General features: G+C 42.7%; 1 protein-coding gene across 2 annotated transcripts; it reads left to right on the top strand.

The window, feature by feature from the left end:
* Positions 1-934: 934 nt before the first annotated feature.
* cdhr1a (cadherin-related family member 1a) lies at positions 935-13,879 on the top strand. 2 transcript variants are annotated; one of them, XM_052080161.1, is made up of 17 exons: positions 935-2,009; positions 3,308-3,403; positions 3,921-4,066; positions 4,150-4,200; positions 4,423-4,512; positions 4,803-4,889; positions 5,473-5,589; positions 5,970-6,113; positions 6,228-6,306; positions 6,399-6,499; positions 6,758-6,961; positions 7,852-8,004; positions 8,085-8,249; positions 9,373-9,440; positions 10,624-10,852; positions 11,094-11,351; positions 12,149-12,943. In XM_052080161.1, exons 1-17 carry the CDS (start codon positions 1,949-1,951, stop codon positions 12,341-12,343), a joined length of 2,244 nt encoding a protein of 747 aa, XP_051936121.1. In that variant the 5' UTR covers positions 935-1,948; the 3' UTR covers positions 12,344-12,943. The 2 variants fall into 2 exon arrangements, with proteins under 2 accessions (XP_051936121.1, XP_051936120.1); XM_052080160.1 differs by having other exon boundaries at positions 936-2,009; positions 12,792-13,879.
* Positions 13,880-16,742: the final 2,863 nt, after the last annotated feature.

Here is a 16,742-nt window from a genome sequence, read left to right as displayed (position 1 = left end):
CAGCTTTAGCGCCCATTGTGATTTTCGTTGAAGTCCGACGTCCACACAGACAGAGGCTGTGCATTACAAGATGAGGCTGGATTAGACCACAGTGGGTTAATCTTTAGGCCTGCCATCTGCCAGAGCAATGAGAATTAAACCTGAAGCCATGGCCTTCACTGTACATGTACGCACAAGGTAGCCCGTCTCTTCCAGTGCACTTCACCGTCACATGATCCTTCAGCGCATGATACGAAATCTTAACACGTACATTTTAAGATCGATGAGACGTGTGTATTGCCGCCTTTCCCTTTGCACTTGTGTTTTGTTTTGTGTGTCTCTTTCAACTGCGGACTTTGCATGTCGACTACTTGATTACATGCTCTTTGCAGCAGCTCACGTTGTGTACGTTCATCCGCAGATTCTGAGATTATAAAGTCGATTGTACTTCAGCAGGAGAATGGACAGTGAAAGGTTTTTTTTTCCACGTTTCTTAATCCTTTGACATGCAATGAGTTTTAATAGCTCGGAAGTGAACAATGGGTGGCCTCTTTTTGTTTGAATACTATTCATTCATTCATTCATCTTCCGAGCCGCTTGATCCTCACTAGGGTCGCAGTGGGTGCTGGAGCCTATCCCAGCTGTCTCCGGGCAGTAGGCGGGGGACACCCTGAATCGGTTGCCAGCCAATCGCAGGGCACACAGAAACGAACAACCATTTGCACTCACACTCACACCTAGGGACAATTAAGAGTGTTCAATCAGCCTGCCACGCATGTTTTAGGAATGTGGGAGGAAACCGGAGCACCCGGAGAAAACCCACGCAAGCCCGGGGAGAACATGCAAACTCCACACAGGGAGGCCAGAGCTGGAATCGAACCCGGTACCTCTGCACTGTGAAGCCGACGTGCTAACCAATGGACTACCGGGCCGCCCTTGTTTGAATACTAATATATATATATATATATTCAGTTATATTATATATATTCTTTTCATACCATGAAAGCTTTCTATAAACTACTTGCGAGCCTAAAATGTACAGGAAATGCGATACGTTTTGTTGCATCTTCGCATGCGCCTTTAGGGGGAGGGGCTTGGTGGGGTGAGTGAGCGGCGAGTGTGTGTGAATGTCTGAACGTGAGCCGTGGCCGACGGCAGCTTCTGCATGAGCGTGCTGGCCTGCATCTGTGACTGTGGCTGTCCTTTCCCAATTGTGATGGCTTTACTGCAAGTCAAAGGACTGAAAAAAAAGAAAAGAAGGGAGGTAACGGTGTAAACATTATGTAATTAGTACTGACCCTCGTTTTCGAATGAGCATTGCGGAGGTCACTGTTCCTGCCGCAAAACTTCAACTGGAGCTATTTAATCCCATCAGATCATTCGCTGCTTTCATCTGCATCATCCTCTGTTTTATGATTCCTCTAATTGGAGCAAATAGTGACTTTTTTTTTTCTTCTTCTTAGTGCAACAGATGGTTGTGGAGTGCACAGCAGATGGTGCACAACATCAAGTAACCTCTGGCACAGAATATAATAGATGCTGCTTGATTTTTAAATCCCCTCTTTTGTCCATTGCTGTTGACCAGAACACTTGACTTATCAATTTAAACAAAGTTCTATAAGGAAGTTACATCCAAAGACTGAACTTAACCCCTGTATTAAGGCTGAATAATTTAAATAATCATGACACCCCCATCGCACGCCAAGTATAACGACAAAACACCACTTTGTAGAGCAATACATTATCTCCAGAAAATGTTAATTTTTTTGTGGGTCCTGGATCTCCAGGCCAGTCCTCTGGTGGTCATTGCAGCCCGTTTGGACTTGTGCATACCAGGAGGGGACTCTTAAGAAGTGTCATTGGATTAGTCGGGGGCGCATCTGCCTTCAGTCGCACAGCAAACACCTTGAGAGGTGTACCTCATGCGCTCGCCTTCATGGTGCGACTTCATCCCTTCATGTTTTAAAGGATGAAGCATGTGAGGATCGCACATTTGCCACTGCTCTTTGCTTTTTTCCGCGTCTGCTCGGGTAAGTTTGTGATCATTTACAAGTATGGGTACAGTTGATTTTGAAGAAATGTTCATTTTGTTATGTGGTTCAAATAAGGATTCATTCCGGCTGAGAACTGTTGTGAAATGTCAATCTGAAAGTGTTAACACCCAAAAAAAAAAAAAACATTGGTGCGGTCATCAGACATTGACGTGAAGAAAAGGTTTCAAAGGAAGCTGATTTAGCTCACCTTTAATCCTCGAAGGGACCAAGAAAAGGGAGTGTTTGCACCATCCACTCTTGAATACAGTTGCAGTATTATCAAAATCATTTTCTGATATTCAATTTATATACATATACTGGAAGTAAAAAAAAATGAAAAATTAAGTGAATGGTTACAAAAAGATTTGTGGGTTGTTGTTTTTTTGGTGGCTTTCTTACAATAAATCCTAATACGAAATAAAAGAAAAAGGCTTCAGTTTGTTAACTCCAAGATAAATCTCAAGGTTACTTCAATATGTAGTGCAGTTAGATCACCATTTTGGCTAGCGGGAAGTCAACTAGCGCTATGTTAGCCAGGCCATCACGTTAGCCATTAGCCTAAACAAGCTTATGATATGTAAATTCCGTAGCTCACCGAGCGGCGAAGGTTTGTGAGTGTGTGTGCGCGTAGTGAATTTTGTTGTTTTTGGCAGGGCTTGTTCAATGTTGCAAACAGTCGCAAAGATATTCTCCAGACGTTCCCAAACAGCTTGAACGATTACAGTTTTTTCTCATCACCATTAAACTTTGAACATGTTCAAAATGTCTTTGCGAGAAGACCAGTTAAATTGATGTTCGATGTCTTTGCGACTATGTGCAAACCTGAACGAACGCTGATAAAAAAAAATAATAATAATAATAAAACAACATCCGCTGGGTGCCAACACACTTGCAAACCTTCGGCGCTCGGTGACATACCGCCTGAAGGGAAGCCCCTTGTCGCTTCACTTTGATTTATATGAAATAATTTAAAACTTGCCTCAATGTACTTATTCAGGATGGACGTCAAGTTTTGGAATGCTAAAATTTCTGTCACTTAGGATGGACATATGAAAACAATTCTTGAGAAAACAAGATTTGGAAGATATCGTGAAACTAAATGTATTATTTTTCAAAGGTAGTGGGGTCAAAGTGAAAGTTGCCAAAAAATATACATCATGAAGTCAAGTACCTTGTACGAATGCGCAAAAAGTATTTGTACTCCTTTACATTCAAAATCAGCACCATGTTGACAAGCTTGCTTCATACTGTCCTTGATTTCTGCCACTAATTCCTTTTGCTTTTATGTCCCTAAGCTCAAGCAGATTTTGCCCCGTATTTCTTTGACAATGGACCATACAGCAACAACGGCAACATGGCACTGTTCAGCCTCTCGGAGGACACGCCTGTCGGTGAGCTTAGCTCGTGACGACTAGCGTGCTATGAAGTTCATGTGTCAATGTCACACACAAAGCAGATGTGTTGTGTGACATGTAAAGTACACGCTAAATGCCATTATGTTATCATTGCCATCTGCTTTCCGCAACCTCTTTAATTGAGGGCTCTTCATTTGTAGATGGTATGAAGAATCGAGAAGACAATGTTGTAGATATGAAGACTGATTTGGGACTGGTAAAAATCCATAGTAAGCTAGAGCTAACTAACACAAGTGCAGATAGTAAATGCAAAGTGGCTAATGTGTGAATATATGTAATGACTGAACAAGGTTGTTCGACTTGACTTATGACCTGCTTCGACAGCTTGCTTGAAATTTAAAAGGGGCAACTTGACTTCCTTGATTTTTGTTACTATAACTGAGGACTTGCTTGAAACTTGAAGATTAAGAGTTGAGAATCGCTTCTTATTACGTACTTTACATGACACTCTTTTGAGGTAGCAATGCTTGAAAATAAAGGCATTTCCTTTTAGGTACACAAATTTACTGCCTTAATGGCACCGACCCCGAAGGCCAAGAGGTGAGCTACGGCCTTTCCTTTGATCCAGGTTCCAAGGAGTACTTCCGGGTCAACCCCAAAACTGGAAATATTACCTTAGTGCAGAAGCTGGATCGAGAGGTGAACATTATGATACTAAAAATAAGAGTTTAGAAATACAAATTATTTGAACAAATATAACGTTGTGTTCTTTGTCTGCTCAGAAACAAGATTCCCTAGATGTAATGGTCAGCATCACGGATGGGAAAAGCAAGGTAAATGCAATCTGTTTGTACTGATTATTAAGTTTTAGGCCACCGTGTTGTTTTAGCAGAGAATTCAGAACGCCACCAAGGCCAAACTGTTCACAAAAACTGCAAAAGAAATGGTTAAAGTGCCAAGTGGTTGATGGCTAAGGTTAGCTGTTAATTTTCTCTATACTGTATGATCGAAATAAACAAAGTGTGATTTTATTCCGTGGGTTTCTTGCTTTTCAGGTTGTGGAAAGAGTGACAATATTTGTGATGGACACAAATGATGAGAAACCCGAATTCAAAAACATGCCTGCCATCATTGATGTCCTTGAAGTATGTTGGATTAATGAACCAATATCATAGCTATCTAGCTAGCTAGATAAATACTGTATATAGTTAGCTAGCTAGCTATCTGGATTGATAATTAGCTAGCTAGCTATCTGGATCGATAATTAGCTAGCTAGCTATCTGGATTGATAATTAGCTAGCTAGCTATCTGGATAGATAGTTACCTAGCTAGCCATTCAGATAGATAGGCTGATCCCTGACATTTGCGCAACCATTCCATTCAATCATTTCCTTTATATTTTCTATTTCTTTTTCAATTTGTGTCTTGTGTGTAGACCACAGAGTCAGGACACAGCATCTTCAAAGCGCAGGCGGTGGACAAAGACACAGGTTCCGGAGGATCGGTCAACTACTACCTACTGGTAACTGGCAGATATGCCCCCCCCCCCCTTACACAAACATATTTTGATCAGTTGCTACATGTTTACAACTTCATTTAATCATTTTCTACCATCAAATGAGGCATGTGATGACCGGCCCGAAGCGTTGACAATGATTTGCTCAGTGTCATAGCGAACATTCATGCATCATTTATGAGGATTGCCATAACAATATTCATTTGCGCACGTGTTTCTGATTTGGCAACTGAATGGCCATCAACATTAGTGTGCACTTTGGGTCTTTTAAGAGCATCTGGCCCGTGGTAGCGAGGACCAGTGAGATGGCGCACATCTGGGCAGGGCAGCTTTCACCTGCATATATGGAGCATATGGGCTCCCTACATCCAGATGGACAAAGAGAAATACACTACGTGGCCTAGTTCAAGCGACCCCTTAATGTTTTCATGCATGTATCCATCTGACCACTCCGGGTACTCGCTCTCGTGAGAGCTCATAATGGGGTTTCAACTGAGAGGCTTTTCACTCATGTGACCTTGTTTCAGTCAATGTGCTCTTTTTATTTCTTTTTTTTAAATCCTGCTTTTATTGTGCTTCTTTGTTGCAGAATGCACAGTCCAGTTTGTTTGCCATTGACAGACATAGTGGAGTCATTCGCATCAAGCTGGAGGAAACGCTGGACTATGAGAAAACCAAAACGCATTTTGTCATTGTCATTGCAAAGGTAGACTGTATATACTGTATCACAGCACATTTTAAGGTTCGGCGATGACGGTGGCAGCTGGCGTTATTTTCTCCAGCGGGCTCCTCATACATTAATAGATATATTATGGGTGTAATGAAAACCGATTTGTGATTGCCTAACCCATTTATTGAGATACATATTGAATTGTCTTTTAGGAAAATGCATACTCGCTATGAATCGGTATACATTGCAGAGGTGGCAAATTCACAAAATGTTCCCGGTCCATCATTTTTTTTTTCTGCATTGCATTTACAGGATTATAATTCAGTTTTTTTTTTTTACTGTCTGTGATTTCATTTCAAATTTGTTTTAAAGGACCATTTGAGAAATACGTAACCAACAACATGACTTTTTCGCAGGATGGTGGTGGCACTTACAACGGCAAAGAGCAATTTTTATCATCCTCCGCTACCCTGACAATTAACGTGTTAGATGCACAAGATACACCGCCGTCTTTTATCGGGACGCCGTACTTTGGCTACGTTTATGAAGTGTCGCTGCCTGTGAGTATCTGCTGTACTCTGTGTTGATTGCCACTTTATGAGATTAAATGTACGTGTCATTTCTACTATGCTTCTATATTGCTAACTCTGATATTGTGTGTATCTTTTCCCAAGGGGTCTGAAATTTATACCGTCGTGGCCAGAGATGGAGATGTGGGAAACTCAAATCCTATTCGTTATTCTTTTGAAGAAGGTCAGTCATGATTTTGGAAATACATCCTCCAAAAATGCGTCCCACATAGTGTCTGTTGCCACCTTTGTCGACGTGTGTTTATTCTTTTAAAGGTGATGATGGAGTTTTTAGCATCAATGAGACCACTGGTCGTATCACGCTGCTGACACAGCCCATGTTTCTAAGACGGGAACTCTTTAACATCAAAGTCAAAGTAAGTCCACAAAAATGTGCAATTGACCATGTTTAGAAGTACGAGTTTTCTGTCCAACAGAGACGATATGTTAGCTATAAGTATTTGTATAACATGCCTGACAGAAAAGGACCGTTCTGGTCTTTTTTTGGCGGGGGGGATACATACAATACATACATGAAGAAAATATGTTTTAAGGGACAGCGGTTACTACAGTGGACATCTTATACAGAGTGCACGAAAGGGTTCATATGTTCTAATTTAAAGCCGTTGTTCCAGGCATCCGAAATAAGCCCCGAAGGGCGTCTCTTGGACTACAGCGTGACCACGGTGGTCATCCGCGTGGTTGACCTGAACAACAACCCGCCGACTTTCTACGGCGAAAACGGCACCCAAAGTACGTTTGAGCTGACCATGTACGAGCATCCCCCAGAAGGGGAAATACTGCGAGGGCTTAAAATCACAGTCAACGACTCCGATCAGGTGAGCGCACCAAAGCAAAGGAACACCGATGTTGCGTAACACCCCCCCCCCCCCCCTCCCTCACATGTCCACATTTGAACTGCCATTATCGCTCACAATCCTGTTCAAGGACACAAATTATCAGCTAAATGTGCCGTTTTGTCAGCTTACGCAAGTCTCGCTATGATTCCGTACAGAAATGTAATTGCGCTGACTGATCTTTTATTGATTGTTTCCTGGAAGGCCAATCATCATACGATGCTTTTAGTGTGATTGAAATAGCTGCTTGCTGCATGGATTATGCTGTCTGTCACACATTCCAACAAATAGTGGAAAGCGCTACAAAGAATATTACAAGTAAGGAGGTGTGTCAGATACTTCCGGGATAGTCTGCCGCACCGTAAGCCGCCATCTTGATGTAATCCTTCAAAACGAGTGCCGTCAATTAACCCTTTAGGCTAGTGAAAGCGGGCAGCAAAAACAAAATCAGGTGGGGACTACGTCATGTGAGTCTGGAGATAGAATGTCGGTGTACTTCACAGCAAGGAACTGTCAGATGATCGCCACTTTGGAGTTACGTCTTTCCTCGGGGGTCCGTGATGACAAAAACCGAATTAACGTTTCATCATCACATCGTATTATTACTTGTACACAAAAAAAATTATTGGCTTACAAGTTTTGAAATCGGTCAACTATTGGTTGTTTTTTTTTCAATTACTGTTCAAGTGAGTGTAAAAAGGGTTGCAAAATCTCAACATTATTTATTCCACGTGACAATTTAGCATTTCGGTACAGATTTTAGCAAGCATCCTGGAAGTTGACATCCACAATTTGCTTTAGCGGGCCATATAAAATGACATGGCGGTCCGAATCTGGCCCCCGGGCCTTGAGTTTGAAAACCTGTGTTTTAGGGCGCCAATGCAAAATTCAACCTGAGGCTCATTGGACCGGGAGGAATGCTACGGGTGGTCCCACAGACGGTACTGAACGAGGCCCAAGTCACAATCCTGGTGGAGGACTCGGCAGCCATGGATTATGAGAAACATCACTTCCTCACGTATAAGGTGTGCGCGTTACGACGGACAAGCGACCATTTTCCCCCGCAGTATCCATGATCATCATTTTTATGCTTTGTCTCTTTCAGCTACTTGCCGTCGAGATCGATACACCAGAGAGGTTCAGCTCCACGGCCGACATCATCATCCATCTGTTGGACACCAATGACAACGCACCGAAATTCTCCTCGGACTACTACATCGCCAGGATTCCGGAGAATTCACCAGGCGGTTCGAACGTTGTGTCCGTCCTGGTGAGTTGCCCATCATCCCGTCTAAAAATACACCCGCATCAGCGTACGTCACCGCAAGCTCAAGAGGAATGCTCGATTTGAACAAAATGCCAGAAAGAGGCTTTAATTCCCTAAATGTAGAATTTTTGGTGCTGAGGTAGGGATAATATGTGAAAACATGTAGATAAAAGCTAGTCGAGGGAAGCTGCCAGATGGCTATCACTTTCATTTTGTTGTGTAACACTAAATTCCCAGGTTTTTTTTCCTCTCTCCCTTTTTTCTGAAAGCTGGACAAAATATCTGCAGACGTACTGTGTTCTGGACTAATTTGAAGGCAAAGTTAGCTCTTCGTGAATGTTATTGAAGCGCCACCTGGCTGATTGATCCTAGACGCAGATTTTCTGACTTTTGTCATTCAGTCGTCCTTCACATGAACGCTGCCTGAGTTCAGAGCGGCACTGGTAAATCCTCCCGTTGCGTGAACACCAGCAAAGGCTCGCTGCCTTGATCCCGGGCAATTTCAATCAGATAAAAGAACAGCCGACAAGTGACCTTGTACACACGGAGACAGTGAACAGGCCTCACTGATGCAACAGATTAGCTGATGACATGATGATGTGATGATGACATCAAACAAGCTTTCTTTTTCGAACCGCAACATCGTGTCCCTGACCCGTCAACGCCCGCTTCATTTTTTTTGGTCTGCAGAAACACTATAGAGTGGTGACGTGACTTCAAATCGTTCTGTGACCAAAACTCATGTTACTAATGAAAAACACTGCAAGTTTTTGTCATATTCTGATTCAGTCAGCTTGCCGGGCAATTGTATAGCGTGTTTGTTGGCCCAGCAGAGATTAATTAATCGATGCAATAATCGATAGATTAATTTCTTCTCAAAATATGTCAGTAACAGAGTTAACCCTTTCATGCACCATGTAACGTGATCACATGATAAGCTGTTCACTGTAGTAACCGCTGTCCCTGAATTGGTTAAATATAAGATCGGCTCCACCAATTATAGATCACGCTAGCAGGTTGTCCCATGTCCTCCATGATAATGACAGCAACACGCTTCTCCTTGTGACAAACCCGTGTAGCGCTGAATTAAAATGGTTATTTTCTAAGTAGAAATGTTGTTCTTTAGGCAATAGACCCAGACTCAGGACCATGGGGTGATGTGAAGTACTCCATCTATGGATCTGGGGCTGACTTGTAAGTATAATGAGAATTCTAGGAATGAGTAGAAATAAAATGTTTTATTTTGGACAGCTTATGGGTAATATGATTGTTTGATATCAGGGGCAGAACAGCGACATGTCTGGCTCCGAGTCACAGCCAATGATTGCTGCAGATTTGTTTTAATATCACAACTCATTTCCTGTACATGCAACTATGGAAAATGCCAGAAAATCCAGGCTCAATTGGAGTCACTTTTCGCGCTGGATGTCAGAGTGATCCCAGCCTATGTTCCTTAATCTTGCCGAGACAGTAGCAGTGGTTGAAATGTTTGGAGCATTTCAGTGAGTGTCCGTTACGACAAAGTCATGACACAGTCTTTTCAAAGAATGTTCTCCAAAAATAACTTATCGCTTTCCTGTAAAAGACTTGACTTGTGGAAGAGATCATGAAATCATTGCTCACCTGTCGCTTGCCCTTGTTAATCCTTTAATGGGATACGGGGTGAAAATAGACTGTTTACTTCGAACCACTCTCCCAGAGTCACCCGAGAGTGACTAAACACATCCATCTCAATCCAAATCAGGAGGGTTACTGTTGCATGTCAAGGTTAGAAAGTTCTTGATAAAATATATACTGTTGTACCTTTGGGACAAATAAGGCAATCCACCTCAGTTAAATATTTTACTTAAATGGACTGGATTTTTTTTTTTTTTTTAGACAGCCTTTTAATTTCTTGCTGAGATTTAACCGTTTAATGGGTTGACTATTCAAAATGTGTAGCTACAGTACTCAGTTACTTCTGTCTGTCTGTCTGTCTAGCTAGTTATCTATCTAGCGAAGTAGCTAGCTATCTGGCCATCCCTCTAGCGAGCTAGCTAGCTATCTAGCCATCCATCCATCTAGCTAGCTACCTAGCTCACTGCTATCTAGCGATTTCACTAAGTAGCTAGATGCCTGGCTAACTATCTAGATGCTTAGCGGACGAGATTGATAGAATGTTCCACCCCTCAACTAAATTTCATTGGAATGGCTTGGATTTTTAAAACGTGGTGTGTTTTCAGGTTCTTTATCCAGCCTTCCACTGGGATCATCTACACGCAGCCGTGGGCCTGGCTAACTATCTAGATGCTTAGCGGACGAGATTGATAGAATGTTCCACCCTTCAACTAAATTTCATTGGAATGGCTTGGATTTCTAAAACGTGGTGTGTTTTCAGGTTCTTTATCCAGCCTGTTACTGGGATCATCTACACGCAGCCGTGGGCCATCCTGGATGCAGAGGTACGGTCCAAGTACAACTTTTACGTGAAGGCGGAAGACTCAGAGGAAAAGTACGGCCTGGCTGAGGTGTTCGTCACCGTATTGGATCTGAACGACCACCCGCCTGCTTTCAATGAGAATTTCCTGGAGAAGACCATGGTGATTGGAGCACCAGTCAAAATTGAGGTGACGCTTGTATTACGTCGCTCGTGGCCTAAAACAGGGGTGTCCAAAGTCCATTTTTGAAAGGTGGTGGGGCAGCATGGTTTTTCTGCTGTTTACTAAAAATTGAAAAAGCCAGAGACAATTTTCTTTTCTAATCTAGTGGGTGTTACTGAGCGCATACTTAATTATTTGCCTCATTACTTACCCTAAAAGCTGCCCACGGTTGTTGGAATATTAATTTCTAAATTCATTCCGATCCCAGGCCGTCGACGACGATGCAGAGATTCCCAACAATGTGATCGAGTACGCCATTATGAAAGCCGAGCCAGACAACAACATCTTTGACATCGACGCCGACACCGGCGAGATCAACCTCAAGTCGTACATCAAGTCCATGGCCATCATTCAGAACATCACCAAGCAGAACGACTTCACCTGGTCATTGGTGGTGCAGGCCCGTGACATGGGCCAGCCGTCCTTCAGCACCACCGCCGTGGTCAAGATCGACATCACCGAAGCAGTGAGTAGGCACATTTTTACATCACTGTGCAACAATAATGTAATCTGCGCCGTGCTGGAAATCACAACATAAAGGCTACAAAGGCATGGAAATATTCTAGCACAGTGGTTCTGAGACTGTTTACACCAAGGACCTCTAAAAAAGAAAACAAAAATCTCCTAATATCCATCTCCCATCATCCATGACATTAAAATAGATTGTCCTGTCGGCCAATTGAACAAAAATTAAACGTGCTAAATTTGCATGGTTTAGCGTGCGCTAGCTGCGCGAGCGTATAGTTCTGGTTCCTTAACCCAAAACGTTTCTTTAATATTTCATTCATTCATTCATCTTCCGAGCCGCTTGATCCTCATTAGGGTCGCGGGGGGGCTGGAGCCTATCCCAGCTGTCTCCGGGCAGTAGGCGGGGGACACCCTGAATCGGTTGCCAGCCAATCGCAGGGCACACGGAGACGAACAACCATTCGCACTCACACTCACACCTAGGGACAATTTAGAGTGTTCAATCAGCCTGCCACGCATGTTTTTGGAATGTGGGAGGAAACCGGAGCACCCGGAGAAAACCCACGCAGGCCCGGGGAGAACATGCAAACTCCACACAGGGAGGCCGGAGCTGGAATCGAACCTGGTACCTCTGCACTGTGAAGCCCACGTGCTAACCACTGGACCACCGGGCCGCCTTTAATATTTCAAACCTTTGAATTTCATGTTTGGATTCAAAAGCAGCATCAATTTACCGTGAAACCAATTTGATGGCATCTTAGAAGCTCTTCTTGTGTCACACTGTCATGTTTTCAGGTCAAATCCAGATTTGTGTCATACTTCCTGGGACTAAGGAAACGCCCGGGCGCTGTGTTTGGGATTTTTATGACCGCTGTCACCTTCGCCATTTCCCTCACAATCTTCATTTCCACTCTCATATACTGGAACTCTGTGAAAAAGTCCCGCCTCAAACCTCAGGGCAAGATCAGAAAGATTATCAAGAGGCCATGAGTGACGCTTTCCCCGAGATCATCAGCACAAATATAAACTCTTTGGAACTTTTAGATAGTTGGTCTGTTCTGCTGTGAGCGGTGTCTGTAAAGGAGCACAACATGACTCAATATGTTCCCTTATTTTGTATTTTTTTGACAAGCATAGTGTCTAAATTATGTTGAATAGCATTGTGAAATGCTGAATGGTCTCAGGAATGGTTTCCTGGGCAACCTCTCTGATCTTGTCTTGAAATATCCAAAAGAGATCTAGACTTGGCGTGTTTCAATTTGAAGTGTGTACAGTATATTTTTATAATGGCGCTACTACGGCAGCTTATTTGGTATCTTGAGGTTTTAAACGCCTTTGCCAAATAGTGAGTATGGGTAAATAGAGGGAACATGAGCTGGGTCAAAAGGTCAACGAATGTGTGACAACGGATGTTCGTTCTCCTTGTGCTCTTTTCCAGACCAAACTCAAAGGGGAGACTTTGGAATCATTTTTAATTCACAATAGAAACAAGCCCTTGCAAATCGTAGGCGTGCTCGCGGGCATCATTAGCTTCATGGTCATGGTCACGGTCATCATCTCCACAGTCACCTTTTTACGCAACAAAAAGTCCAACCGGGTCATGCCCAACCGCCGCGTGAGGAGGAGGCCGCGCAACCAAAACGCGTGGACTTTCAAGAACCTCTTCCGGAAAGCCGAGAACCTCGAGGAGAAATTCCAGGTCGAGGAGGACATGCAGGACGCCGTGGACGTGGCAGAAAACGTCAACCACAACAACAACGTGAGCAACGTGGTCAACTGGCCTCCGCCTCCGCCGCCGCCCCGCGCCCCCTCGCTTCCGCCTCCGCCGCCGCCCTCCGCCCCCGGGGAGAGGAAGTGGGTGGTGCCCACCGTCTCGGCCGCCGTGGCGGCACGGCCCAAGAAGAAGTTAGCAGCGCAGGACGTGGTCAACACCGCGCTGGTGTCGGAACTCAAAGTGAGACTGGAGCAGAGGAGGATACTCAATCGCTTCTAGTGCTTATGTGAGCGCACGTGTGTACGTGTGAGTGCGAAAGTCTTAGGCCACAAAAAGCTTTGGCCACAAAAAGCTTTGGATACAGTCGTCAGAGACTTTTCACAGGTGAACAGTTCACACAAGTTCAATATATAAGTGGCCATTTTTCTACGCAAGCAAGCATGTTATTCTGCTTCCCAGCTTCAAAACATTTGTTGCTTGCATATTTTGCGTGTCAAAGTCTCTCGTCAACGATTGAAGGCACTTGGGAGACAAGACTATATATTTGGTTTCCAAGCAATCTCCTTATGGGGAGATTTCATTGACACTGGCGCCAGCTAAAGGGATCAGCCTGAGCAGGTCCGAAGGGAGGGAACCACAGTGATCCGGTTAAGACCACTTTTTAATCTCACTTCTCACAGGTGCACAAAAAGAGTTCTTCAAACTATCTGGTTCCTTCATGTGTAAACAATCTGTTCAACGTTCACAATACTGGCTGTGTTATGGGGTTTTTTTGGGTTGTATTTTTGTCAATGAAGTTGTCCTGAAAAGTCCTGTCTGGGTTTATTTCATTATTTCAGATGTTTTGTTTCAAGAATTAGTAACAGCAGTTTAACACTTGACGGTAATTTGCTTGTTTAGAAGCTCTAGCGCCTCCTTCTGGAAGGATAGAAGAAATCTCAGTTTTGCTAAATTTGAAACAGGACAAATGGAAGGAAGAGGCGGGCCCATGTTGACTTGTGTTTCGGAAACATTTGAAAACCGATTCAAGATTTTAGCAATCGGTTGCACATGCTAGCTAACCCCTTAAAACCTCTTGGAGGAAACAAAAGTCACAGTGTGACATTGTTTTATTTTCAATAAAATTACATCTACGCCACATGTTGGACAAGTGGTTAGTTGACATTTTATCCTTTGTGCTAGTGTGTTTTTTTCTTTAGTTTTTTTCTGGCTTCCTACTACTTAGCAAAACACACTACATTTATTGAAGACTCTAAATTGTCCTTTGCTGTGAATTTGAGTGCCAATGATCGTTTGATTGTTTATCCATATGTACCCCGCCATTGGCTGTGTCCAAGTTTAGGTCAGGAGTGCCTAAGCCTGTCCTCGAGAGTCCCCTTCCACCATGTTTTTCCACGTCCCAACACACCAGATCTAAAATGATCAGGATCACTATCAGGCTTTTGCAAAGCTTGCAGGTGAGCTTGTGAGCTAATTTTATTCTAAAATTTATGTAACGGGTTAGTTAAAAGAAAATGCGCAGCCCGAACCCAAACCCCTGCAACCCTGCTGGCGGATGTGCAAACCACGAATTCACCGTGCTGCCCTCATCAGACCATTTACCAAAAAGGATGAATACAATCTATTTCCGTCCAAACAAAACATTTCAAGTATAAACCAACAGAAACGAAAGCTGAATTGTTTGCATCCATTTCTTTTTCTGAAAAGGTAAACAAGTGGAGGACTTTAGTAGGACAATAGAAATATGCTTATCAGTGGGGATGCAGTTATACAACAGTATTTGCGTCTTAAGTTTTTTTTTTTTGCAAAACTCTTGAGCAGATGTTCTGCAAATAAGTCACATTTGACTCCCGTTGTGTACAATCCCCTTTGCCGCGCCGTCAGTGTGAGCACTACCAAATTACCAAGGAACACTCAAAGCGCCCTCTGAGCATTTTGAAGCCAAACATGCGGCAGTGGCGTATTTTCAAAATTACATAAAACACGAAATGTGCAGATTACCAGATCGCTAATCCAAGAGCCAACTTGTTCATCTTTCTGCAATATTGCAACGTTGGCTAGCAATCAAAGATGCATCAGAACTCGTCTGGTTTGGCTTCACAACATGCGTGTAATCAAGTTTTTGGATAAGTTTTAAAAGCGTTGACAAGGGATACAAGGCTCAATCAATCCCTCCATAAATACCTTTTTTTTTTTCATTGAGAGGAAATCGTGACACACTTTCAATGGCTATCAAAAGAGAAACAGACAGGGAATAATACGTCAAACAGCCCAAATGACCGTGCATTATGCCATGTAAGAGGCAGCCAGGATTACTGCTGCACAGAGGATTACACAGCGGGAAGTTGTAAAAAGCTTGCTGGACGCACACAAACTGCGGACAGGTCTTATGGAAGCTACTAGATCATGTTTTGAGAGGCACCTTTCAAGATACAAGCGGTCATTCAGTTGACTGTCTTGTTTGGATTTGCGATACGTGCACTGCTCAATTCCAACTCAATTCCACTGACAATACAATTTGGCAAATAGTGAACAATTCATCCCCACAAAAAGGTTTGGAGTGTTGAATGTCAAATTAAACATAAAATAAAGACAATGACATTTATTAATTTTTTCGGCTAAAAACGCCTTACGATACATGGTCATTTTTCTTTTCGGCTAAAAAGTTCATCCAAAAACGCCTTACGAAACATGGTTGTTTTTTTCGGCTAAAAAAGCCTTACTATACATGGTCGTTTTTTTTCGGCTAAAAAAGCCTTACTATACATGGTCGTTTTTTTGGGGTCAAAAACGCCTCACTATACATGGTCGTTTTTTTTCGGCTAAAAACGCCTTACTATACATGGTCGTTTTTTTTTTATAAAAACGACTCCCTATACATGGTCGTTTTTTTTCGGCTAAAAACGCCTTACTATCCATGGTCGTTTTTTGGGTCAAAAACGCCTTTCTATACATGGTCGTTTTATTTTATTTTTTATAAAAACGACTCCCTATACATGGTGGGGTTTTTTTCAGCTAAAAACGCCTTACTATACATGGTTGTTTTTTTCGGCTAAAAACGCCTTACTATACATGGTCTTTTTTTTCGGTCAAAAACGCCTTACTATACATGGTCGGTTTTTTTCGGCTAATAACGCCTTACTATACATGGTCGTTTTTTTCGGCTAAAAACGCCTTACTATACATGGTCGTTTTTTTCAGTCAAAAACGCCTTACTATACATGGTCGTTTTTTTCGGCTAAAACGCCTTAGTATACATGGTTGTTTTTTTTTTTATAAAAACGACTCCCTATACATGGTGGTTTTTTTCGGCTAAAAACGCCTTAGTATACATGGTTGTTTTTTTCGGCTAAAAATTTCGTCCAAAAAGCCTTACTATACATGGTCGTTTTTTTTGGCTAAAAACGCATTACTATACATGGTCGTTTTTTTTCGGCTAAAAACGTCTTACTATACATGGTCATTTTTTTCGGCTAAAAACGCCTCACTATACATGGTCGTTTTTTGGGGGTCAAAAACGCCTTACTATACATGGTCGTTTTTTTTTTATTAAAACGACTCCCTATACATGGTCGTTTTTTTCGGCTAAAAACGCCTTAGTATACATGGTTGTTTTTTTCGGCTAAAAACTTCGTCCAATAAGCCTTACTATACATGGTCGTTTTTTTCGGCTAA

Source organism: Hippocampus zosterae, chromosome 11, assembly GCF_025434085.1.
Source record: "Hippocampus zosterae strain Florida chromosome 11, ASM2543408v3, whole genome shotgun sequence".
In the NCBI taxonomy this organism is placed as follows: Eukaryota; Metazoa; Chordata; class Actinopteri; order Syngnathiformes; family Syngnathidae; genus Hippocampus; species Hippocampus zosterae.
Note: the sequence above shows the minus strand (reverse complement) of the source record. Positions and strands in the feature narration are given on the sequence as shown.

Excerpts from the sequence above, each read along its gene's own strand:
- cdhr1a (XM_052080160.1), top strand. The coding sequence starts at position 1,949 with ATGAAGCATGTGAGGATCGCACATTTGCCACTGCTCTTTGCTTTTTTC. Across the intron at positions 4,201-4,422 it reads TCACGGATGGGAAAAGCAAG|GTTGTGGAAAGAGTGACAAT; the intron begins GTAAATGCAATC and ends CTTGCTTTTCAG. Across the intron at positions 6,307-6,398 it reads TCGTTATTCTTTTGAAGAAG|GTGATGATGGAGTTTTTAGC; the intron begins GTCAGTCATGAT and ends ATTCTTTTAAAG.